Here is a 27,588-nt window from a genome sequence, read left to right as displayed (position 1 = left end):
CAGTGCTATATACAGCAAATGCATGCATCTGCATTTACACAATTTTTACCATGCTCTTGCCTAAGTTGCTATTCAGTTGCTATTCAGTGACAAATATATGCAATCTTTATCACACCTGGCACTGATATTGAAAAAAACCTGACAGTGTTCTGTCAACAAGGATGGATTGTGCCAGCCAAAGCTGTACTCATTTTGTGTTGTACCACATAAATGCCCTTCCACAAGGGATCTTCAACTCCAGCACTGTCCTTTTTGGCCCTTTGCATTGCCGCTGAATGATACGCTCAGTGGTCCGAGGTCTGATGTCTCTTTAGTCATGAACTTAAAAAAAAACCCAACCAAGAAAAACAGCAAGCTGAAAATTGCAGCTTGTGTGTTACGTCCAACACAACAACAAATCTGAAAAACTTCATGGCTTATATGTCCATTGCAGCCGAACTGCAGAGAACTGGTACGTACTTCAGCAAACTGCAAACAGTGGTGCTCCTCTCCTCCATCATGTCCCTCTGCCCTCCAGTGCTTGCTCCTGTCTACCTCACCATCCTATGGTGATTGCTACAGTGTGGTTAAGCTTTTTCAATGAGTAGAAGATCCACTAAGGATTTGCTAAAAAGTCGTGGCTGGGTAAAACTGCATTTATCATAACTATTCCGATAGTCATAGTGAGTCAAATTCTGACTCAGTAAAAATTCTGGCTGAATTAAGTCAGTTTCTGATCTTAGTCTTAGATATAGTCCTTAATAATTTCTGAGGCTAGCAAAGGAAATTTCATCCATGCATATTTGTGCTACTAAATCCATTCCTAAGGAAACTTTGCTAATGGTAGCTAAATATCCAGAAATGCACTATGTTTTACCACCCAAGTTCCAACAAAAAGTGTTGGAATAATTGCAGTTCTGTATAGTTTGTTGCCTTTCAAAAAATTGTCAACTTCAGCTAGAAAGAAAGAAATTTTCACAAAGAGACGCTCACCATCAACTTTGATGGATTCCAGCACCTGAATCCTATGCCAAATGAAGAGAAGAATCTCTCAAGAAAAACTCCATTCTCTGTTCAGAAGATAATCTCAGGAGATGTCAGAAAATCTTTCTGTGGATATTTCAGTGTTCTCTTTAATTAACGATTTTCTGTTTTTCTAATATTCTCTTTAGTAGACAGGTCACTGTCGGCTTTGACCAGCCGCAGCCTTGATGTAAGCAAGTCCTGATGAGCAGGTGGAGCGTAGAACCAGGCAAAGATTAATGAGATCTAACACCTAAGTCTGGCTATGTTAGCAGCTTTGAGCCTATTTCATTTCCCTCTTTGTTTTGCTTGCCATGCTTCCTGAAAATGCCATCTCTTTAGGTCATTACTGTTGCAGCATGACCTGTCTGCTAAACAAGCACAGTGGAGACCTATACTTAATTAGGATTTCCAGGCACAAGTAATGAACAAAACCAACATGAATGTAAGTAGAATGAGCCTGGACATAACCTGGTTTGTTTACTTAGCATTTTCGGGATATTTTGGTGATGTAGGACAGATGGGATACATTCTTTCCTTAGAAAATAAGGAGGGTTCCTTTCTAAACTTCACTTTCCTAGTAATTCTTAGAGACTGCACTTTATAAGAGCATGAATGGTAAGGAAGATGAATAAGATTTTAGTTTTCCATGGGACAGTGTTATTCTTTTAGCTTAATTCTTTTCCTGAAAGCAGGTGTACATCATGGGATCTCCTGTAGAGGTGCAGAGAAACCCAAATGACTTGTCACAGTGACACTGGTTTGGGTTGCTCGGTGAGAAGAGTCCTGCAGTGATAGTTTTTCTCACATGGTATCATATAGTAAAAGAAGATCCATTGTCAGTCAGAGTTTCACTAGTCTGTCTTGAATGATAAGTATCGGAGTTTGTCCTTGAACTCCGTTTTTTGTGTTTCTTGTGTATCATGCACCATACGTTCGTCATTATCTTCACAAAATAACTTCTGAACTTCACTCCAATGAATGCATAGAGCACAGGGTTCATACAGCAGTGTAAAAACGCTATGGCTTCAGTGGTGTATTTTGCATAGGCCATTATCTTTTCATTGTCACAAGATTTGTCTATCTTGCCCATATTTATAGCTATCACAAGAAGAACAACATTATAAGGTACCTGACAAACTAGGAAAACAGCTACAATTAATACGATTACATGGATTGCTTTGTTTCGTTTGGAATTCTGAGCTTGTTGTAAGGATTTGACAATGAATGTGTAACAAAAAATCATGAATATGAAAGGTACAAAAAATCCAAATCCAACTTGTAGACACAGCAGCAGTGATTTCAGCATCGTGCTTTCAGACATTCTGTCAAATCTCTGATCACAAATCTCTTTGGTTTCATTGATGGAGAAGCTGTAACTTTCACTGTATAGAAAAGAGGAACTAGAGATTAAAACTGATGATACCCACACAACCAAACAAATGAGTTTACTATGTGCAAGTGTTCTTGCCCTGAGTTTAAATGACTTTGTTGCCTGTACAATAGCGATGTACCGGTCCACACTGATAAAGGCCAAAAGCAGCATGCCACAGCTGAAGTTGATTGCATAGATACCTCTGGTCATTTTGCAAATGAAATCACCGAAAATCCATTTGTCAGCAGCATAATTCACTGCCCACAGTGGGAGAGTGAGAACAAACAGTATGTCTGCTATGGCCATGTTTAAGAGGTACACATCTGTCATGGACTTGGTTCTTTCATACAAAGCAAAGGTCATCACTACAAAGATGTTACCAACTAGGCCAGTGATACAAATCAATGAATACGCAACTGGCAGAAATGCTTTTGTGAAGCTCCTGACTTCCAGCTTAGAACAAGGTTGGGTGATTAGAGAAGCATAGTCTGAATAATATGAATAATCTGCGGCATGAGGCTCTGTCTGTAAAAAAGAAGATCAACAGTTAACACATAGCTGTTAATCTCTACTTTCTATATACTAGAAAGATGACAGATAACAAAACCATCCAAAACCAAGGCACTTTGGAATTCTTTTGAAAATTAATATACAAATATTAATTAATATATACAAATTTGTCGATTTGAAAAGGTATTGGCATTTCCCTCACAAAAACTGTAACACTTTTGTTCAGTCCTTCACACATATCAGCTTCAAGTCTATAACAAACTCAACTCAAGATAGTCCAACACTACATGTTTTACACTATTTTTACCTACCACACACTCTAGTTATGGATGCATTTAGTAATGCAGAGGAGACTTGTAAGAATGAAGCAGATAATTTCATAAAATCTTAATTAAAATATGAATGTGGAAATAATACTTTTGCATGGCCGAAATACATCATGCAAAAAGGATTAGTCTTCTGTCACAGAACACTCTTCAGTGTGAAAGTCTGATTGAAGTAGTGGTCTAGACTTTCTTTTCTGTCAAGGGAAGGGAACAGACCTTTCTAGCATGTTATACATTTCATGCTAACATAGCTTGGCTCAATCAAGCCCCAAAATGATTACTTCTTTTCACTCAGCTAGACAGACAATCCAGGATGGCTAGCCAGAGAGACAGTTACCTGCATGACAGACACCAAACCTATAGTTACATCAGCAGAGTACAAACCCAATAGACAAGTGTGCTTGGACATTGAACTCTGCTGTCAGAAACATCTCTTTAGCTAATCACTCCTGAGATTAGGGCACTTGGTCCAGCAGCCTTACAAAAGCTGGGACTTCCAGATTCCTTTCCTTATTGATGTACTAATTTAACTTATCAATGTAGTACTTACAGAATTCATTTTAGCAGTAGACTTCTGAGAAAAAAGAATAATTTGAGAAGAATGCCAAAATGCTTTCCCAAGGATTTCTGAAAAGATATAATGAGGTAGATTGTATTGGGAAACCAGCACGAGAAATGTGAACAAATAGAAAAACAAAACTGGCAATAAAACATTTATTCAAGGAAGAATCTCATCACTTCAACTACATCAACAATATACAGCAAATACACCGCAAATCTCAATAAATCACACAACACTGCAACCCAGTGTGTAGTTGTAGAAAGTAGATGGTTTGTATCAGTAACATTGAGAGCACATCCTTATACATGGAATGTTTATTCCCAGAGTTAATAAACAATATATAATAATTGTATATGACTCTTAATTCCCATTGATTTTGCACCACAAGAAATTAGGCTAAATTAGATTTTACTTTCCAAAATTCTGTATGACCATGACAGTCAGTGTATTGAGTGAAATATGGAATAAACAAACACCTCTACCTCTGTATACTTCATAACAGTGATAGCGCACATAAATGTTGATTTGTTTTTTTTTTTAGTCTGGCATTTTATTAGTGTGTCTCAGCCTTTCACAGGATCACAGAATCACCAGGTTGGAAAAGACCTCCAGGATCACTGAGTCCAAAAATTCCTATCAACCACTAAACCATGTCCCTGAGCACCTCATCCACCCGTCTTTTAAATACCTCCAGGGATGGCGACTCAACCACCTCCCTAGGCAGCCTCTGCCAGTGTCCAATGACCCTTTCTGTGAAAATTTTTTTCTGGATGTCAAGCCTGAAGCTCCCCTGGTGGAGCTTGAGTCCATTCCCTCTTGTCCTGTCCCCTGTCACTTGGGAGAAGAGGCCAGCACCCTCCTCTCCACAACCTCCTTTCAGGTAGTTGGAGAGAACACTAAGACCTCCCCTCAGCCTCCTCTTCTCAAGGCTAAACAACCCCAGCTCTCTTGGCCTCTCCTCATAAGACTTGTTCTCCAGTCCCTTCATCAGCTTTGTTACTCTTCTCTGGACTTGCTCCAGAGCCTCAACATCCTTCTTGTGGTGAGGTGCCCAGAACTGAACACAGGATTCAAGGAGTGGTCTCACCAGTGCCGAGTACAGAGGGAGAAGAACCTCCCTGGACCTGCTGGTCATGCTATTTCTGATACAAGCCAAGATGCCATTGGCCTTCTTGGCCACCTGGGCACACTGCTGGCTCATGTTCAGTAGGCTGTCAACCAACACCCCCAGGTCCCTCTCCTCCAGGCAGCTTTCTAGACAGACTTCTAGTCTGTAGCACTGCATAGGGTTGTTGTGCCCCAAGTGCAGGACCCGGCATTTGGCCTTGTTAAACCTCATGCTGTTGGACTCTGCCCAGCGGTCCAGCCTGTTCAGATCCCTTTGCAGAGCCTCCCTACCCTCCAGCAGATCAACATTTCCACCCAGCTTAGTGTCGTCCGCAAACTTACTTAGGGTGCATTCGATCCCCTCATCCAGGTCATTGATCATGATGACATTGAACAGGGCTTTGTAATATCACGTTACTTGCCTTTTTTATTACATCAGTAAATTAAGAATGCCAGGATAATTGTTCCTTATAGGGTGAACAGATTGAGCACTAGTGTTGTTTTGTCTTTGTTCAGTGTGTGGATCTTTGTGTTATAGATCACACCCTATGAAAATAATTTGTTTTCTCTACCACTGTAATACCTAAGTACTTTACAAGTGGTAATTAATTAATTTGTACAAAACCCTGTGGTGAGGAGGTATCATTACCTTTATTTTACAGGGAAGGAACCTGAGCACCAAGTCATTAGAGCAAGTATGCACTTGCAAGGTTCAGTTTGATGTGTCTGTACCCCCTTAATATCACTTCTAAGAGTGTTTAGCATTATGAAGGGTTTCAGTTATGTAAAGGATTAAATCCATTGCCTCTGGTTGCAGACTTCTGCAAAGCAGACCACAGAGTCTAAAGTCACTGAAATGGGAAGCAGGCCACTGGTGGCCACATGTGTGAAACTGGGCTTAAATGGCTTTTTAAAACTAACACAGAAACTCATGGGCAGATTTAGCTCCTCATCATTCCCATTCATAAGTTCTATTCGTCTTTCCATTAGGTGCCCATTGAGAACAGTACATACCAGCAATGCAGTGATTGCACTGACTGGACACCATGAGGTGCTGTATTCGCTAAGGCTGTGAATGGCAATTTTGTCTAGATTTTCTCTGCTTTTTGTTAGTTGTGCTGCTGATTAGGAAGTGCAAAAGGATCATCTTTAAGTCTGGACCCGTGTGTACTTCCTAGAAGTCTAGAAAAAAATTCTAGTCTGGAAAAAATTTCTTCCTGTTTGGAAATTAACTGAAGTTTGAAAGAGACAGATAATCTCTAAGATGGGACAGATGCAGTTCAGATAAAACTTGGAAGTTGCACACGGGAAAATACTAAGCAGACTCCAAAAGCATAATGAGGATTAGACTCACTATGACTCATGTGGAGAGGCTGGGTTATGACAGGGGGCTGCAGACAGGTAAAGATCCACACTGTATGATGCTGCTTATGCATCACAGCTCTCTGCTGTTTCTGCCCTTTAAATAAATCTTTATCCATCTCTCCAGCTGCTTCTGCTGGCTCTCAAAGATTATTTTTAGAAGCTGCAGGAATATGACAGTCTGAAAGAGCTGGAACACCTTTCTAAAGGAAGCTTTAAACAACTTAAAAGTGCCTCTCAGAAGTGTAAAGATGTGTAAGGCAAGCAGATAAGCTGTACAGTTCACCTGTGGCTGTGGTCCCTCAGCCATCTTTGAGTAACTCAAGTCTCCAAATGCTCCTTTATCCTCCTCTGACCCCATCCTACCAGACACTCATGCCCTTACTTAGTGTTTCTGTTACCCTTTGCACTTGGCTGCAACTACAATAACTCTTTAGTTAGACAGTACTAACAGAGTACTTGCTTGGTTATTATTTTAGAAACTGTTATTTTATTGTTGAAAGAAAAATACCTCTCTAGGTACTTGTCATTCATATCTTTCTAGGACATATATGGTTGTAAATTACAAAGAGAGCCTGACAGCATATATTCTCAATAAAACAGTCACTTTTCATGACACTCAGCCAAGGCTATTCCCAGCATAATGTGTAGAAGGAAAAAGACAGGATTGAAGCATTTAGAAGTAAGGGAGCATGAGCATTTCCTAAAGCCTGCAAGGAGGACCAAGAAAGGAGATCTGTTCAGAATAGCACTGAAGAAGGGCTTTCTAGTTTTCAGATGAGCTCAGAAGAAAGCATGTAGAGAACAACTACTCATCACAGGAGAGCTGCATATTCTCCTTAGTGCTAAGGGAATTCACAAAGGCACCACCAGCAACACACTTATTCACAAAAGGACTTCATTGTCCAGCAAAATCTTCTTAAGGATGGCTGGTATAAGAGTAGTAGAGAAGGACTCAAACAGAAAGCAGAATTGCAGAGCTCAGAGTTAGGACCTGATTTAAATCTCTTGAGCTGATTTTCTTTTCGGAATTTGAAAGAGCATTCACTGAATTTATTTACAAGATACACTAGCTGCAATGGAAGTTGAATCCAAACTCCTACAAACACAATTTTCATTTCAATTTAAATATTTCTAACAGTCTTTCAACAGGCACTTTTATAATTTTTTGTCTGCATATTTATGGATTTAGTTAGCATTAATGTAATTATAAATAATTAATTATAAAATTATAATTATAAAAAAATTATAAAATTATAAATATAATTTATATATATATAATAATTATAAAAATAAATTTCCATACATACAAGGGGGGGTGTATTCTAACGTTGTTCATATACTGCGTATGGGCACATATCTATGCCTGTGCACACAAGCATGCTTATTAATGTTAAAGATATAATTAATAATAATAACAATAATATTTTAAATATGTAAGCCCTGCATACTTTAGCTCACTACTTCTCCACTTTATTCACATTATCATATTTCTTCTCACTATGAAAGTAATATATGAGTACTCAAAAGTAAAACTGAACTACAATCTTAAATATGAATACATTATTTGAATTCTACAAGCAGAAGACAATGAATAAAGAAAGACCTTAGGTAGAAGACATACTTCTATATGGAAAAAAATTCTCCATACTTGGAGGGAATTAATAAGTTCTTTAAGCATTGCCGACCGTTGTAAGTAGACTCCTGCTTAGGTGTTCAGTTTAATACATTCATCACACATGCATACATTATAGATTACCCATTTGATTTTAGTACTTACCAGATTTTAAAATTGTCTGAAGCCCAGGTGAAAGAGGATGTGCAATTCAGTTACATCGTTTTGTGGCTGCCTCAAGCACATTTACCATCAACCTCAAGAGGAGCACACTTTAATTTGAAAAACAAGAAAAAACAGCATTAGTTAAAGGTACAGAGTTAAGTTGAAATAATCACCACTTCCTCCTGACAAGCAATAACAATAACCTGCTTTTTTACATAAAGGAAAGTATTTAACCTTATCTGTGCTGGAAACACGCAAGCTGGAGGCAAGTAATTTTTTAATTCGACTACTGATACTATTTTTAAATAATCAAGCTAGAATTAGAATAATAAAAAGTACAGTGTTACTTGTCACTCTGCTCAGAACACTTCTTGAATGACGTCCTCTTATTTGTGAAGGGTGCATTTAATGTCATGCAGACGAGTAGCTTAATCATTTAAATCAACAAGATCATTTTCAGCAGAACTGCAAAACTGAGACAGATGTTAGTTACAGAATTAAATAACAGCTGGTTTTTGAAGAAAAATTAATAATCTGCTATATGTAAATGTGCTCACTATCTTGCTTGAACTGCTAACATAAAATAGGCAAATACTCAGGTAAAGAAGGAAAATGTCATTTTATTTGCCTGTTTGGCACAAACATTTGCTGTTTGTGTGCCTGCTGTTCAGGTCTGTTGTTAAAGTTAGTTGGAACTAGACATGAAAAGACATTTCATTTTATGATTCCTAAATTTTGAAAGCTACAAACATTTATTTTCCTGACCATAGTTTCTGATGATGACTTAGATGTTTACTTTAGCAGGAAAAATAAAAACTGATTTAAAAACTCTTCAGGCTTCTTATTTATTTTAGAAATTGATCATGTGAACATTCAGTTGCACCTTGTAATCTCATTAGGGACACCTAATGGCATTGACATAGGCAGCCTTGTAGGTTATTATTAAATTGATAGAATGATGGACCTAAAGAAATGCAGGATGATAGATATCACACACATCTATTTTTACAAAAATGACCATATCACAACAGCAGTGGCTCCCTAGCAACTTAAATATGGCCTTGCTTTCCACTAACCATATCCAGTGAATGAAACAAAAATGTAGTGTAATGTCAAAACATGCCTTGGTAGATTTAAAGTATCGTGTCATAATGGTTCATAATCATTTAAGAAAGCACATTTCATTTTCTCATTTGCTGATTTTCATAGAATCCAAGACCTTGACTTCATCTATGAAAAAATCCCACCATATTTGCTTAGAACAACACAGAGATATTTAAAAATGTCGAAATGCAAATTTCATTTTTTTCCTATATGTGTGTGTTTGTATGTGGACACAGTGCATGCATGTTTTGATTGTTACTGCTGAAAAGTAAATTTCACTGTTTTACGAAGCAAAGAAAGTATGAAATCTATCTGGGTTGTGACTCAAATAACTTTAATGGGCTTTAATTAATGTGGCCTCCTTATTGCTGATTGGACTAAGCCACTCACTGTCATCACAGATCTAGGGAAGATTATGATTAAATCCATAAAGTAGTCAAGCATTTGAAATATGGTTTGGTAGAGTCCAGGTACATAGAGGGAAGAAAATGCATGAGTTTCCATGCACAGAATAAGAGGTAAAAATAGGAGGCCAAGAGAAACAACTGTAGCAGACAACTAAGATTGCCTCCATTTTAAATTTCTCTTGATAAATCAAGCTAGCAGCAGCGGTTAGAGGACCAGGGTACAGCAATGGTCAAAAGACAGATTGCTAAATGCTGCAAGGATGTCAAAGGGCAAGTCATGAAGCAGGTGTTCTTCTCCCCGGGAGTCTCCAACTGCCCATCTTCAGGAGTAGGACATATTACTGAATGGACATTTGGTCTGTGGGACAGTTTTGTATTTTTAGCTGAAGATATACTCAGCAGTCTATCTGAACTGTCTGAAGCAGTGGGGAGGGTGCACGAGGAACAATACGGTGAAAGGTGCTAGACAACAGCACAGCATTTTGTTTTTCTACAATAAAGAGGATTGACAAGGTGCCCCGATCTTGTGATTTTTTTGAGACATCTTTAATCACAATAGTGAAGTGCTTTACACTGTATTATCTATCTCATAATTAATAACAATTTCCATGATTAAAACTTCACAACTGTCATGCCACCCCTTTAACTTCTGCAAATAGAAGCATTTACTTTTTTTTTTTTTTTACTACATTTTTTACTGTTTTGCTAACTTGCTGTTATTTGCACTTTTTGAAAACGTAGTAATGGAAATCAACTGATTAACTTGATTTGGCTTCAGATTAAGCTTATAAGGTATTTTCTGGACTTTCTTGGAAAGAAATAAATCTCTTATCCTTCAGGTGCTACAGGGAATAGTACTTTTACTCTTGATAACCTGAGGTGCATATTCTATTTGTAACAACACAGCCTAGATCCTGTTTACAGACAGCTCACTTTCTGTCTAAATGCTGTCTGAAGCAAACCACCAATTCCTGCTCACAGTGTCTGACATTTTTGAAACATGGGCTCAAATCCTGTTAAAAACAGCAAATTCAGCATAGGAGCATATTGTATGTTGGTAAAGGGATTTGACAATTGTGGACCATTTCACTGTGAGCCTTTAAAGTAAGTGCTTCTTTCTCATGACTCTGGGACTGAAGAGATGGATCTGCATCTTGCAAAGCAAACTTCATTACACAAATGTAGCCCATGGCAGTCATGTAAGCAGCAAATAAGAAGTAACAGAAGTAGAAATTCCCTCTGAATGACAAAAATAGATGTGACTTCAGATAACAACCTACTTGTAGAATGCTAACAGATTAGCCTGTGATGTAGCTGAACATTATTAACACTATTTCAAAGAATGAGAGTCATTAAAAGATAAATCAGAATATAATGATTAAATAAAAGATAAATCAGAATTTTAGGTTATCCATTAGAAAGACTACTGCTCATTATGTTCAATATTCAGGTGTTTTCTAATTTAAATGAATCTTCTGCCTTCTGTCTGCAATATAGTCAATGCTAAGCATGAATAACAGTTTTTCAGAAGGTGAAGAATTAACCATATAGGTGAATATCAAAGTTAATACAGGGTAACTTGTCCAACTTACCTTCTCAAGACGTTTTATTTTGACTCAGTTTCAAAGCCCAGGCTGCATTCCTTGCAGATACTTTGCGCTTCACCTTCACACTGTGGCAAGTGGAAAGAGGTTTTTCTTTTTAAGACATGTGGGGCCTTCATTTGCATAACATGCAGATTTTCATCTACTTGTCATATGTTAGAGCTATGAAAGGAAATCTACTCTCGTTTAACTAATACGGTTATTGTGGTTTCTCAAATCTCACCACATGCTAGTTTTCCACCACCAATAATAAAGGAAAGAAAATATTGAAAGATGAGGAAAATGAACACACCATCTGAGTTATTCCAGAATTCACATGTTTCTTCTGAAATTACTCAGGACATTGGATTTTTTTTTTATTTTATGTTAAAAGACACAGACATCCCACACTGTTCAATCCTGCCTTAATGTTCATTCAGTTAAATTTAGATCAGTCTAATCTGATTCAAAAATCTAGCCATCAGCTGAGATTCTAATGTCTCCACCTTTCTTTCAGATTACAAAATGTGAAGTATTTACATTGAAGTTATTAATATTACTTATTTGATTTTTTTCCCTAACGTTACCATCCTATATTGTCTGTATATTTTTCTCATTAATTCATAGAATCATAGAATCATTAAGGTTGGAAAAGACCTCTAAGATCATCAAGTCCAACTGTTAGCCTAACATCACCATGCCTACTAAACCATGTCCCAAAGTGCCACATCTACAAATTTTTTTAACACCTTGACAGACAGTGACTCAACCACTAGACCACTCTTTCAGTAAAGAATCTTTTACTAATATTTGTTCTAAAACTCCCCTGGTGCAACTTGAGGCCATTTCCTCTTGTCCCATTACTTGCCACTTGGGAGAAGAGAACAAAATCCACCTGAACACAACCTCCTTTCAGGTCATTGTAGAGACTGACAAGGTCTCCTCTTAGTCTCTTGTTGTCCAGACTAACCAATCCCAGTTCCTTCAGTCACTCTTCATAAACCTTAGTCTGCAGGCCCTTCACCTTAACTGTCCTCCTCTGGACACACTCCAGCATCTCAATGTCTTTCTTGTATTGATGGGCCCAAAACTGAACACAGTATTTGAGGTGTGGCCTCACCAAGTGCAGAGTACAGGGACATAATCAGTTCCCTGGTCTTGCTAGCCACACTGTTTCTGATACAAGCCACGATGCCATTGACCTTCTGGGCCACCCAAGCACATTGCTGGCTCATATTCACCCAGCTGTCAAACAGCACCCACAGGTCCTTTCTGATTTCCAGACACTTCTCCCCATGCCAGTAGCATTGCATGCAATTATTGTGACCAAAGTGCAGGACTTATCATTTGGCCTTGTTAACCTGATACCATTTACCTGAGCCCATCAATCCAACCTGTCCAGATCCTCTGCAGAGCCTTCCTGCTCTCAAGCAGATTGACACTCCTGCCCAATTTGGTGTTATCTGCAAACTTACAGAGGGAACACTTGATCCCCTTGTCCAGGTCATTAATAAAAATATTACACAAGACTGGCCCCAACACTGAGCCCTGGGGAACACTACTGTGACTGGCCACCAACCGACTTTAGCTCTGTTCACCACAATTCTCTGAGATTAGACATCCAGAGAGTTTTTTATCAAGGGAAGCCATGGGCTGTCAGCTTCTCTAGAAGACTGCTGTGGGAGACAGTGTCAAAAGCTTAACTAAAGTTGAGGTAAATAACACTCACAGCCTTTCTCTCATCCATTAGGCAGGTCACCTTGTCATAGAAGGAGATCAGATTGATCAAGCAGGACCCACCCTTTCATGAACTCAATTCTTTCAAACTTTCTTTTGTTTGCATCTGGTTTTTCATTCCCTGTCAAACATGCTTTTTCTGGTTTTGGTATTTCTGTATTTAGTTTTTTGTTCTCCCTTTTTCTTCCTCTTTCTTTGCTCAGCTTTTCTGGATTTCTCTTATTTCGATGTCTTTTTGTGTTCATAATTTTTCTCCAGCACATTCTGTAGCACCACTCACTTGTTTGCATTTTGATCTTTTTTATTCACATTTTCAGTCTCACTCCCACCTGATTCAGTCTACCCACTTGCACCTGACACAGACCTCTTCACACATTATGAGCTGTCAGGGACTGAAATAACATGAACCCAGCACTGACATCTGTCCCACATTGACTGGCATCCATCAGTATTTTGATATTTTGGTCACCTTTGACAAACCAGTTAGAGAAGACAGAGCCCTTCTAAAGGCTTTTTACAGGCTTTTTGCAATAGGAAAAGCAGAGGACTGAGGAGATTAAATCAGTGAAGCTTGTAAACAGAGCACTTGGCAAGAAGGGCTGCATAATCAGTGTTTAGCTCTTGCATCCAGGCAAGATATATGATTGCATTTGTGAAAACCTCACAATCCATCAATTTTCTTCCACCAATGCATTTGCTATTTAATTTGAAAATGGAGGGAGACAAAAAAAGATTGATGGGAAACAGTTTGCCGATCATGTAAAAGTGCTAAATATTCAAAGGTGATTTCTTCTCAGACTGAACATGGAATTTCTGAAGGAGGAGCACAGTCATACTCAGAACACTTCTCTGCTTTGCTGCAGCATCACTTCTTAGAATCAGCCTAGTTCCTAGCTGGCCTGGCTTCCAGAAAGAAGCATAAGGAGCTGTAAGTGTATACTCCCAATGATAATCATTGGTTTCCAAAAAGCTGGTTAAAAATATTTTATTGAAGAAAATGTTGATGAAAATTAATTTTTTAAACAAAAAAAATATTGAATTCAGAAGTCTGTGTAGCAAAAATACCAGTTTAGAAACAGCATTAAGACACTCAAGTGAGTTATTAAATGGTTGTTCATGTTTTTATTCTCTTTTGTTCTTTGACTTTACCAATCAGACTATGTTTCCTAGCTTGGCATGGAGAAAGTAGGCAATGAGTAATGTCATTTCATTGTCTAAGGTCGCACAGACGCTTAGATGGGAAAAGGATTAGATTTCATCAGGAGCAATAAAACCCATGAGATAAAACAGCAGCCTTTTCCAATTAACACATTTCAGTTTTTCATCAAAATGTTTCTAGGATACCTAAATGCATTCTGAAGGACAAATCTGGTTTGTTGAAATCATGCTTTTTTCCATTAAGAAACAGCTTGAGCAGACAATTTCCTATCAGCTTTACTTTTTTAATTTAAGAACTTTTACCTGAATTATGCTGTATTGGTCTGTTTTCTACTGTTGTCCTTCAGATATTTATCTTAAAGAGGCTTAAAACTGTTTCTGGTGAAAGCACCTCCCAGGGTTATGCCGGAGGTAATGAACATATAGAGTGATGACCAAAATCATACAATCTTTGTATTGCCAAAGGGTAAATGAATAAAGATGCCAGGTGCCTGCAATCTCACTTATCTACCCTCTCTGCCCACAAGAAACTACTACAGTGACCATAAATAACATCATCACCCAGCTCCACAGTAGAGCGTGTTCCTCAAATCCCAAGAAAGAGACTATAACATGAGTCCCAGTCCCTCCACCACCTGTACAATTCTTTGCATACAGCTGTGCACCACACAGGTGCTTTACCTTCCTCAGTGGGAAAAGATTGCATTCACTGTAAATGTCCTTTCTGAAGTCATGAAGGGGGAAAGTGGCTGCCCAGTGGAGATTACATATCAGAAGTACCTATTGCAACATTTTTTGATGGCATCTGGGTCAATGAATCCATGCAACCAAACCCATGTTGCACAATAATATGCAACACTTGGACAATAATATGCCATTGTCATAGAATCATAGAATCGCAGAATCATAGAATCATAGAATGGTTTGGATTGAAAGGGACAATAAAGGTCACCTAATCCAACCTCCCTGCAGTAATCAGGGACCTCTTCAATTAGATCAGGTTGCTCAGAACCCCACCCATGACTTTGAATGTTTCCAGGGTTGGGTCATCTACCACCTCTCTGGGAAACCTGTTCCAGTGTTTCACCACACTCAGTGAAAAAAAAATTCTCCTAATATGTAGTCTAAACTTCCCCTCTATTAGTTTAAAACCATTACCCCTTGTTCTATTGCTACAGGCCCTGCTAAAATGTTTTTTCCTATCATTCTTATAAGCCCCCTTCAAGTACCGAGAGGCCACAATAAATTCTCCTCAGAGTCTTCTCTTCTCCAAACTGAACAACCGCAACTCTGTTACTCTCTCTTCATGGGGGAGGTGTTCCAGGCTTTTGATCATTTTGGTGGCCCTCCTCTGGACCCTCTCCAACATGTCCATCTTTCCTGTGCTGAGGGCTCCAGAGCTGGATGCAGTGGTCTCATCAGAGCAGAGTAGAAAGGCAGAATCACATTCCTTGACCTTCTGGAAATGCTTCTTTTGATGCAGGCCAGTATACAGCTGGCCTTCTGGGCTGCAAGCACATATTTCCAGCTCATGTCCAGCTTCTCATCCACTCGGACCCCCAGGTCCTTTTCTGCAGGGCTGCTCTTAATCTCTTCATCTCCTAGTCTGTATTGATACTGAGGGTTGCCCTGACCCAGGTGCAGCACCTTGCACTTGGCCTTGTTGAGCCTCATGAGGTCAACAGAGGACCACTTCTCAAGCTTCTCCAGGTCCTTCTAGATGACATCCTGTCCCTCAGGCATGTCAATTGCACCACTCAGTTTGGTGTCATCTCCAATCTTACTGAGGGTGCATTTGATCCCACTGTCTGTGTAATCGATGACAATATTAAACAGTACTGGTCCCAATATGGACCCCTGGAGGGTGCTACTCTGGATGTGACCATCCAACCAATTCCTCACACACCGAACAGCTCACCCATTAAATCCGCATCTCACCAATTTAGAGAGAAGGATGTTGTGTGGGACCATGCCAAAGGCCTTAGAAAAGTCTAGATAAATGGCATCCTTGGATCTTCCCTTGTTCACTGACAGTCATTTCCTCATATAAGGCCACTAGGTTGGATAGGCAGGACTTGCCCTTGGTGAATTCACATCAGCTGTCTTGAATCACCTTCTTGTCCTCCCTGTGCTTTAGCATAGCTTCCAGGAGGAGTTGTTCTGTGATCTTCCCAGGCACAGAAGTGAAGCTGATAGGTTGGTAGTTCCCAGGATCTGCCTTTCTACCTTTTTAAAAAACAGGCAGCATGTTACCCTTTTTCCAGTCATCAGGGACTTTGACTGACTTTTCAAATATCATGGAGAGTGGTTTGGTGGCTATATTAGCCAATTCCCTCAGAACCCTTTGACTTTGCTTATGAGACCAAGTTACTCTTGGTAGCAGCTACTCTGAAAGGCTTAAAAACAGATTGTTGCTAAAGTGGATCTATTTTTTTTTTTAATTAATTGTATCACTACAAAGAAGAAAAAATACTGCAAAATATTTCCAAATAAATGATGCCTTTTGAAGTAAATTTCCCCTGCAAGAGAGTTCTGCTGAATTGCCAGCCTATGTATCACGTATTTATATTAGGCTGTGAGTTTCCACATTAGAAATGCTGTGAGTACAAGGCAGAAACAGGCAGAGTTAAACATGCAGTCACTGACATAATTTCTCTGTTTTTGATGTTGTAGTCAGACCATACCCATTGTGGTAACAGGTTTTTTTCCTTGCTTGCTCTGTTGCTCACTCTCTGTTTCGTGTTTTCGTGTCTCATTGAAATAACTACCAGAGTAGTTTCTCAACCCCTGTCATCAGCCTATACTCCCAAGCACTGACATTTCAACCTCGACTATGTTGAATTCATTGACCTGATTTCTTTTTAGAGCTGTACTTTCTTTATATGACTATTTATACAAAAGGCTGACATGATGGAATGCCCCAGTCACCTCTCTTTCCACACCAGTAGCCTTCATGGCCTAAGCAGGAGCTAAAAGATAGAGTTTAAAACAGATCTGGGGTTGGCTGGATACAATTCAAAGATGATTTCTTTTGGCCTCTGTGGACCAAGAAGCAGAGTGTGCTTTTCAGTTCATGTTCTCTGATTTTCACAATCGTAAAGACAAATTGGAGGGGTTGGCTGACCACTTCAATGAAACAATGCCTTCTTTATTTTACCTCTACAACATAGTGCAGGCTGAAACCACTAACCACACCAATGGTCTGAGGCAACCCAGAGTAAAACTCACAGGAGATTGTTCTGCAAGGAGGAAAATCTCCTTGGAGGTCTTCTGCATAGTGGGAATTACTGTTCCTGAATAGGCACCACTGAAATGCCACTTGTGCAGACTGATGTAGGAAGGAGTTTGTGTTCTAATCATACATCTTCTCTATGGTCAGATGTGGATCACTGAGATAACCAAGCATGTGTTTAAATCACTCTGCTTTTAATAAGCTTTAAATGACTCTTACAGAAGTCAACAGAAGCTAGGTATCTCGGTCCCATTAGAGACTTGAGCACACCTGTGGATTTCCATGTGGATTAGGAGGGAAAGTAAATGCACATTGGGGTGCTGTGCCAAGCAGAACACAGGGAGAGGAGTTCCTGGCACAGGATCCTCTACTGTGAGCAGGTAACACAGCTCTCTGAATTCATGTTGCAGCAGATAGTTCACCTTTTACTTCCCCTCTAAGAGTGGGCAACTGCTGTTATCATTTGATCTCTAGGTCTTCATGCATGTAGTTGCTTACTAGTGGTTACTGCTTTGATAAAATTGATTTTTCCACTGTGATTATAGAGGTGGTAAAAAAAAGAAAAAGAAAATAAAAGAAAGAAATCAAACAAGTAACAGAAGGCATGTTACCTATCATTTCCTCACAGGAGTGGCAAGTTGGCAGCTATAGCTGATAAATTCTGTGCTGTTTGTTTCCATAAATGTAATCTAGCCCACACTAAGATAGTTATCTGTTAATGCTGGGGGGCAGGTATGTTGGAGAACCATGCAGCACAGCTAAATCTCCTGAAATGATATCGTGAGGCAACAGGCTGTGCAGTGAAGAACAGTAGATGATTAGCCCAGATATCCAGGTGCAACTGTCCTGCCAGGTGGCACTGGTAGCAGAAAGGGCCAGTTTCAGTGACGTAGGCATTCTGGCATTGATTTAAATTTAGAGCTATAAAACTGGAAACTTGATTGTGGGTCTTGACCTTGGCAGGGAAACTTCTCCATCTGCAGCAAGTCCAGGGCTTTTTAACAGCTCTCTCAGTATATCTTCCTTATCTAGTGCAAAGCTATACCAGATAGTTCAAGCGTAAGAGGCAGCCAAGCCCCAAAAGGTTCCATTTATCTTGCTCCAAGTTAGACTGGTTTTGATGGGAAAAGGCAGGCATGTCTGTGGGGACACAGCTGAGAAAGCTGGCAACTGATAGCTGCCCATGTGCCCTTCTCCCCAGGATGTTTTCTTTGCCTCCGCTGTTGAGGCTTGTTGAGTTTCCTTCCACTGCGTTGGCAGACATCTAAATTTGCACTGGTCCATCACTCATCCTCAGTGGATTCTCACTACTTTGAAGCTTCATCACCTGTCCCAGAAATCATCACGGTGCTAGTAGGGATACCCTCACCAGGATCTGCAGCTGCTCTCCACGGCTGTCCTTTATGTATTCACACAAAGCAGACTTGTCTCTATCTACTTCCTCTATCTACTTCCAGAAGGGACTGGGAGTGAAACCAATGGCAGAATTAATGACTCAAAAAATTTTCTTGTTACAGTATGGTAATGTGATAGTAATTTATCTCCTTGCAGGTTCCTCATCATCTGAACAAGCTGTGAGGTTTCAATACTCGGTTAAACACTTGACAGTACAAGATGGTGGTAAGTAAGGGAAAGGATGAACTTCAGAATCTACCCCTCCATTCATATGTGACACTGTGCCTGCAAAGGATGAGAGAGGGCCATGTCAACAGCTGGAGAGAAGCCCTCAAGCATGTAATATAGATCCCACCTGGTTAAGTGAAACAGAGGGTAAGCGTGAGGCCATTCCAGCCTGTGAAAAAAGGTGTGTGGGAAAAGCCAATATTTTTCTCATTTCTCCCTAAAGCTTTTCTTATGACTTTGAAGGAAGTTTTGTTTACATTAATTTTCATTTTCTGCCACAGCTGAGTGCAACAAAGACTGCAAAAGGCAAGACAGAACATTAGACTGAAAGATTTTTCAAAGCAACAGGAGATTGGTGGTTAAAAGTTATTTTGATCTTCTCCTGTGGAAGATGTCCCTTCACTGAAGGCAACATAAGGTTTTATTCTTAAAAAACTCCTCTCTGATTATATGTTAAATAAAAAGCTGCTATTTGAATAAAGAAGAAAGAAATTGAGAAAGTTTGATTTCCTATAAGCTGTGTACTAAAGGTGTCTTGTTTTGGAGAGGGCTTTCACATGATTTTTGATGAAGTTGAAATCTCATTATTCTAATTATTGGAAAAGACTAGAATCAGACTTGCTTCTTTTAATAGTCTTGGATGCAGAGATTTCTCCCTGCCTCCAACGCTGTCTAGTTATATCTGAAGTGGTAATGTCAAACGTTAAACCTGTTTCTGCACAAGGCCCAGAGTGGTTTTCAGTCTGTGTTACATCCAACTCACCTTGCTGCTTCAAAGCTCTTGTAGGTAGCAGCTTCTTCCTAGGATAGCTGCTAGCCTGCTCTCTCAAGGTGTATCTCTACACCTATCCCACACAAATGCTTTGAACTTCAGACTTGAGTCTGGAACACTACCCCTGCACTAGGACTTCTAAGCACATCTCTGGGGTGCCCAGTTCAGCCTAGCAGCCCCTCTTGAAAGTTTAACCTCTCAGTCTGCCTGGTTCCTACATCTCCTCCTGCCCCACAACAGCTTTAATATACTACCAAAAGTGCTGACCTCCACCACTGAATTCTTCAGGGAATACATAGTATTCTTAGAAGGAAGTCAAACCTTCTGCTTGAGTCGAAGGTAATTCAAGAGTTTTCTTCCAGGACCCTAAGAAGACTAGTAGATATTACACGCTGGCCAGGCCTCCCACCCTTATACAGAAATATGTTGAATAGTCTTTACTCCCATTTAGAGACTGCTGTCTCTATGCCAGATTGAAACAGGGGGCCAGCTGCAAACCACCTCATCTTTCAACAGCCATTGAATTGTAATGACCGGCAGTTGTCCCTGGTTGGAGAGAAAGAGCATGACTGGATTAGCATGAGCGGAAATCCATGTGGGCACTAGTGGTGCCCCGGCATGTAACAAAAAATCTTCAGGAGCTGTACTGTCTGTTGCAGCAGGTCCATCCAGCTGCATTTTACAGTTGATGACTTGGCATGCAGAAAGGTTAAGCAGCTTAGCCAGAAACACACAAGAAGCCTGTAACAGACCTGTGAACATACTTTGGGAGCGGCAGATCAGTGCCATAAGGGTCAGAAGGCTCTACCTTGGACCATGTTGGGACAAAAGTAATTTCTCCTGGTGCTGAGAGCAGAGGTGGCTAGTGGGAGCACAGTTATGTTAGTCTGGTTTGCAGTGTTGCTCTGCAGATACCCAAGTACAATAGGGAACTGAGGAGGACATGGGATGAGCATGGACAATGCAGGGACAGCAACAGAGGGAGAAGGATCCAATAGGAGACACAGGGGAATAAAGACAACAAAGGAGGCGAGGAAAGATAGAAAGGAAACAAAAAAGGAAACGACATATACAAAAGGAAAAAGTTTGAAACAATCAGTCGAGGGACATTTTAAGCCACCGTCTACCTATGCTGTGCTTAGCATGGCTGACTTCCCAGTCTGTCAGGCCTCAGGACATATGAATGCAGAGAGCATTGCTGAGAGCAGTGGTTTTTACCTTTCCACAACCCATCAAACTAACATGGAGGAAGAATACCCCAGCCTCTGCACCACACAACCCAAGTGTGCCTCACCATGCTCCATCACGACTTCAGGACCAGTCCCACACTATCTCGCCACTGACCGCTCATTCTGCAAATACACAGCAGATGATCCTCCATTGTCTTTCACCTCTCCTTTCTGTGCCTGAGACTAGATATAAATTTGTGCTTGTGTAATTTTATCTAAACGTGCAGTTTTCTATAGGCAGAGACTAATACAAGGCCATAATATATGTCAGTATCCCTGCACTGATTCACTTAGGCAGGTTTAACAACACAATATTAAATTCTTTTCTCTTGGTGCAATCTTGTGAACAGCACAGCCACTGCTCCTTCCCAGACAGAACACACTGTGGGGACAGCGCCCCTGGTTCCTTCTGCTGATGGACAATACCCACCTTGCCTTGAGTCACAAACTTCTGGTTTCCCCAAAGCCCTGGCAGATTCTCCACAGTGTGAGTTTTTTCTTTACTGCCCCATATTTGAGCTGGAGCATTAAATTCTATGAAATATCACATTTGTTAAAATAATGAGCATACCTTACTAATGATCATTCCAAATAACTGTGCCCCAAGCTGGCAGCAAACAACAGACTACTATGGTTTTAGATCGAACCCTCAAGTTAAGAACAAAAGCCAGGGGAGGAGAGAGGCAGCTGTTACTCAAGAAAGAATTCTTTTCTCTTTAGCTGCACGGTCAGCTTATTACAGCTTATCGTCTAGACTCTTGTACTGTTGGAACCAAGGAGGTAGAAAATAAGTTCCAATTAATTAAGTTTGCTTGATCTGTGTGATCTCTTTTAAGTTCCTCTCTGTTGAAAGTTTTTTTCAATTTCACCTCCCTCAAGGCAACACAGGGAGGATCAAATAGCAATGAAATGATTTCTTAGCAGAATTTGGCTCTATTGTGTAGAAAAAAAAGCAGTTAGCCTGAGCAGGAACGCAGTAGTGACAAGAAAATGTATAGATGCTACTTATTGCATAACTGGACAGTCTTCGGTTTGCTTCCCATGACCAATAGATCCTTTGTGATCAGTAAAGACATTGTTATACAACAGCATGAGTCAGGACGTATCCTTTTTTAAAAAAATTTCAAAGACCACAAGAGCAAACCACATTGGGAGCTGAGCAAACGAAAAAGAAATACGCTCTTCTGCAAGATTTCCTGTTCCGTGATGCATGAGTAATTGGCCTATATTTGTGACCCCATTTTTCTTTCACATTTGTTGCTGTACTGCAGAGATTCAACTCTTTGGTACAAACCCTACACTGTGAAGGAGTGGGAACGGTTAATGTTTGGTACAGTGTGAGTCTTGAATGAGGCGCGTGGCTCTCTAACCTGCGTGCTTTCTGACTTCCACATGGCCCTAAGCCTGAATCAAACCTTGAATGCTACTCTTCATCAAAAGGACAAAGGAAGACATAGAAAGAGACAAACAGGCCCCTTTCTCTCAGGCACCGCTTTCTGAATTGCACACAAACCTGAGCTGCTCAGTAGACCTAAAGCCCAAGGGGAGCGGGGAGCTGGCTGCTGCTGCCGTGGTGGTGAACGTGCTGCGGCACAGGAAAAGGCTCTGTGGTTCTGTTCCCACCATTAATAAGGCAGAAGGGAGTAAATGACATTTGTAGATCTGCCACGAAATAATGGTGTGTTTCGTAGGCAGAACAGCTCTTTAGATGGTTTGCATCGCAAACAAGCTGTGCCTGCTTTGCACACTGCTATAGCTGTGGTGTTACAGGTGTTTCTATTATACAAAAAACAGTGACCAGAGCTATGAGATCATATGGCCCATATGAGCTGTTACAGGCATGCAACCTTTTCCAACAAACATATTTTCTAGCACATCCCCTACAACAACAGGCCACACCCAATACCCAAATCAACCTTCTAATATTTTAATTACTAACACGATTCTGACTTTCTGCTTCAAAACCAGAGCGCTCCTCACAGTTAATCTCTTATGTGCTGCTATTATGTCTTCAGACCTCAATACATTAACTCAAAGTGATTCCCGCATCTTCTGATCCCTGCTCTAAGTTGCCCAAGTGAGTATCTGCTTCACTATCAAGAACACAGTCACATGCCCCAGGGAAGGGAGCAAGGCTTCAGCTGTCCCTTCAGCAACATAAAGGGAGTTTCATGCACCAAGCCATGGCTCTCGAGGACTGGCTGCGGGCACACCGGTTCAGTTTCACATAACTTGCTCTCTACTACCACCCGTTGTCGTCTTAGCCTCACTGCTCTTTGGGCTAGTTCCAATTCATGGGTATCGCTTGATTTCTCTTTCTTTGTGTTATCTGGATTACTTTGGGCTCTTTTGAAGTGGTACTTGGTATTCATTTCTTCTCATATTTTTAGCACCTCTCTGGACTACTTTGCAACTTTCTACCATTTAGCTAAATTCATGTTGATATTTAATGCAAAATAAGCATGCATGCTAGAAGACAGCGCAGAACTTCTTTGCATGAACATCACATTGCTTTATTCAATGTTAGCTTCTTGGGTTAGATAAGGCCTATGGTCCTGATGCATTCATTTTTTTTTTAACTCCTTCAAATTAGGTACCATTGAATTAGCACACACATATTAAAATCAGAAACTATGGGAAGGAAAGTTCTTAATGAATTTTAATTTATCTGTCATGAAAGAAGTCCATGATAATTTGTCTTATTTCTATCCAGGAACTTCAGATTTCTGTTGTCCACACACTCGCACATCTGTAACCACAACTTAAAGGGATCTAAAGTCCAAAATCCTGCTCAAAATTCACACTGTCTCATGGTTTTGTTTAACAGTTCTGGTGCCTAATCTAAAAATTCACTTAAGGCTTTAACTGAGCCTAACTGAGGAATACCAGCTTTACAGTGCTACACTTAGCAGTAGCTGGTGCAGGGGGCAGAGCTTGCTTTGTTACGGCAGTGCCTGTTACTTAAGTCTACAATTTAGTCTTTAAAGAGTTTTTCAAAATTTCCTTTTTCTTCCATTAATGTGTATTAGACTATGAAGTTTAAGTGTATGTAATTCTAATCTCCAAGATTACTTTCATCTCTGAAAAACAAACTAACATTTTGTAATTCCCCCTTTTTTTTTTGTATTTTTTTAAACTACTTATCTTTCAGTTTTATCAGTTTCCTTTTAATAAATAGAGTGCAGACCTCCTACTTTGCAGATGAAAGGAGATGAAGAAAACATCAAAGTATCAGCCACTCATCTGAGACACTTGGCTCTATAAAAGTACCTTTTCTCACAAAGGTTGCCAGAATAATTTTAGGTTAAAACCCATCTCTGTAAAAACATTTCTTAGGTAGGAAAATACCACATGGATTTCAAAGAAATGCATACTTCAATGTTTTGCCTAATGTCATCTGTAATTCATCCACAACCCAGAATCACTGAGACTGTTTTAAGCATCTTTATGTTCAGAAAGGGTTGGAAAAAGTGCTCAGGGAGGAGATAGGATAGACAACACTGGTCAGAGACAGGCATGGCTGGACAAGCTGCTGACCAGCAGCCGGTTGGTGCGTGACCTGTCACTTTTATCCCATTTTCCCTCTGTTTGCCCACACTTGTTTCCACAAAGTATTGTGATCTCTCCTTTGTCCCCCACTGTGGTCCCGGCCTTAAATATTCCATAGTAGGACTTCTGTACTCCCCTACTCATCCTCACTAGAATCCCATTGTGAGTCCCTGCCTCTGTAGGTCCTTCAGCCCATGGGGACCACGGGGCTTGCCTCGGGGACTGGAGGCTGGCTTCATTCCTGGGACAGCCCAGGGAAGGGACAGGGCGGAGGGCTTTGGGGGCTCAAGCTGGGTATAGGGGATCCTCTGCCATCAGTCCTCTGTGCTCGTAGAGGTGAATCTTAATTCCATATCCTAACATTCACCTATGTAAAAGTACATAGACTGCACCACCTTCACTCCTCATACAGCATTTCTCAGCCATGTTTCACCTCCTGGAAGAGCTGCACTAGTCAAGCAGGAGGTGTGATGTTGCTGCAGGGTACTTCCCGAGGGGCTTGTTGGTCTGTGTGGCCGCGATGTGCTGAGCCTCACAGCCCCGTGCTGCAGGAAGGGAGATACAGAATGAGAATAGCCCCCAGTAGTGGCAGCTGTACCCACAGGAGTTACCTCATTCCTCTGTCCTCCTTTCCATTTGTGGAGATGAGCTTTCAATCACATAACCTAGCACAAAACACCAGAATTATATGCCTAAAACAGAATGTGAACATCAGTTTAAAAGTGATTCGGCCATGATCACCTAAACCAAAGATACAACTGGAAACAACACTCTGGCACATGCTGCACCTTTCCCTATAGCACATCTTGCAGCATGCACCGAAAGACATCTCTCAGCCAAAATAGACCACGTTGTGAGCACAAGGTGGAAGTTTTTACATTTCAGAGCAAAAAAAGCTGAAGTACCTTTCTTGCTATGAAGATGCATGTGGTACTTTTAGAGGGGAACTGTGCAAATGACCTGATTTTAGTACCTTGTATCTGTTGTGGTTTCCCTATAGCACAGGGTAATTGAAACAAAACACTTAAAGCTGCTAAGAAACTGAAAAACAAAAGGTAGTTTGCATGCACAGAGACAGACAGATAGATTGAGTCTGTCTCGCCATAACTAATCTTTCATATAAAGGTCCCTTTTGATAGAATCACGTAATAATTTAAGTTGAAAGGGCTCTCTAAAGGTCCAGCCTCCTGCTCAAAGGAGACCTAATTTCAGAGCTATATCGGGTACCTGTGGATCTATCCATTTGAGTTTTAAGATTTCCAAGGATGGAGAATTCCCAACCTCTCTGAGTACCTGCTTTAGTCCTGGATTGTTCTCCTGGCGAATTTTATTTTATTATTTCCTGTATACAGCTAGAATTGCTAATGATGCAATTTGACTGTTGTCCTTTCACTGGGCACTTCCAGGAAGAGTCCAGGTGTGTTTCTCATATGCCCTCTCACAAGGGTGGAAAACTACAGCCTAACCACCCACCTTTACCTTCTCTTCCACAGGTAGAACAGTTCTAGTTCTTCATCAGTCACATGCTCCAGCCCCACCACCATACTCCAGCCCCTCTACTGGTCTCTCTCTATTTTGTTGGCACCTTTTGTACCAGAGGAGCCCAAACAGAACACAATACTTCAGATATAGTCTCACAGGGAAGATGACATAGGGGAAAGAAACACTTCCCTCAGCTAGTTAGCTATACAAGCATAGTCAGCAGGCTGACTCAATTCTTCAAAGCTTTCACCCTTCAAAGCAGCCCCCAAGGCCCTTTCCTGCAAAGCCGCTTTTTACTCAACCCCTCTGTCCATAATTTGACTACACAAATGCTTTGGGTACATCCACTACTGCCACCAGAGCCAATAACTGCATGGCAGGTGATCACATTGGTCAGGCATAATCTGCCTTTCATATTCTTAGTCAACTTATTTTCTTTCATGTACTTAGAAATGGTTGCAATGAGGATTCGCATCAAATGTACCAGGCACTGAGGTAAGGCCAACAGGTCTGTAGCTTGCTGGATCCTTTCCTTACCTTTTTGAAAGACAGACATAACATTTTCCTTTTTAAAGTCATCAGGAACATCCCTTGATCACCATGACCTTTCAAAGAAGGCCAAGATCAGATTTTGCCACTAAAGACAGAGATGAAGAAGCAGTACCTCCGTCTTTTCTTCACTAGGTCACTCACTTCATAGAGCAGCAGGCCCAGATTTTCTTTCATCTTGCTTTTACTGATGTCTCACTTGCAGAAACCCTTCTTGCTGCATCCACAGCCCCTGCTAGTTTCAGCTCCAGACAAGCTTTGATGTTCCTTGTCCCATTGCTGTATGCCTGTGCAGTTTCATAGTTATCCCTTGTAGCCCATCTGCACTTCTACATTCCACACAATCTTTTGCATTTGAGTTCAGCTAGGAGTTTCTCAATCAACCAGCCTGTCCTGGTTTGCAAAGTGGAAGCAAACCTTTTGAAAGGAAACCAGCTCTAGCCCCCATACCCCTCATGGGCTCCTGCTGAACAGAACCCTGAACAAGATAGTGTTCACTTCCCTGAATTCCAACACTACTACTCTGCTACTCAACTTCCTCTCTGCTCTCAGGACTTTTATTCTGTCATCTCATGGTCATTGTATCCAAGGACGCCATTGATTATCACATCTGAGCACTTCTTCCTTATTCCTGGGTAGCATATATAGAGGATTGCCCCCATCCCATCCAGCACCCAAGTGAAAGATAGTCCCTGACACACTTTCAGTCTCCTGGCTTGTTTGTGTTCTGCCACACTGCTCCTCCTGCAAATCAGAGGTGTTTAAAAATCCCCATGAAAAAACCACAGCATGCAATCAGAAGACTTCTTCAAATTGTTTAAGGAAGGCTTCATTCTCTTCCTTTTCTTTATCAAGTGATCTGTTGCCAGCGCTTACCACAATATCCCCTTTGTTGGCCTCCCCTTTAGTCATGATGACAAAGTCTTGGCAGGTTTGTCATCAGGGCTTTTTCTATTCCATTTTTATTCTACACATTCAGATTACTCCCCTGCAGACCTCCCCCATTCCATTTTTCTTCCCTACCTGCTTGTTAAGCTTGTGTCCATCCACTGTATCACTCCAGTCATAAAAGCTGTTCCATTATTTTCCTGTTATCCCAGCAATGTCACAGCTTTGTGACTGCACAGACTTCCTCTTTC

The 27,588-nt window shown here is 40.6% G+C and overlaps 1 protein-coding gene across 2 annotated transcripts; it reads right to left on the bottom strand.

The window, feature by feature from the left end:
- Nucleotides 1–27,588, bottom strand: CCR6 (C-C motif chemokine receptor 6). Of its 2 annotated transcripts, none has more exons than XM_069850998.1 (4): nt 27,473–27,588; nt 8,025–8,131; nt 3,764–3,840; nt 1–2,902 (listed from the first exon to the last, which is right to left on the bottom strand). In XM_069850998.1, exons 3-4 carry the CDS (start codon nt 3,770–3,772, stop codon nt 1,817–1,819), a joined length of 1,095 nt encoding a protein of 364 aa, XP_069707099.1. In that variant the 5' UTR covers nt 3,773–3,840; nt 8,025–8,131; nt 27,473–27,588; the 3' UTR covers nt 1–1,816. The 2 variants fall into 2 exon arrangements, with proteins under 2 accessions (XP_069707099.1, XP_069707098.1); XM_069850997.1 differs by lacking the exon at nt 27,473–27,588 and adding an exon at nt 11,128–11,200.

The sequence above is a fragment of the Phaenicophaeus curvirostris genome, chromosome 2, assembly GCF_032191515.1.
Source record: "Phaenicophaeus curvirostris isolate KB17595 chromosome 2, BPBGC_Pcur_1.0, whole genome shotgun sequence".
Classification (NCBI taxonomy): domain Eukaryota; kingdom Metazoa; phylum Chordata; class Aves; order Cuculiformes; family Cuculidae; genus Phaenicophaeus; species Phaenicophaeus curvirostris.
This window is presented reverse-complemented; position numbering and strand designations above follow the sequence as displayed.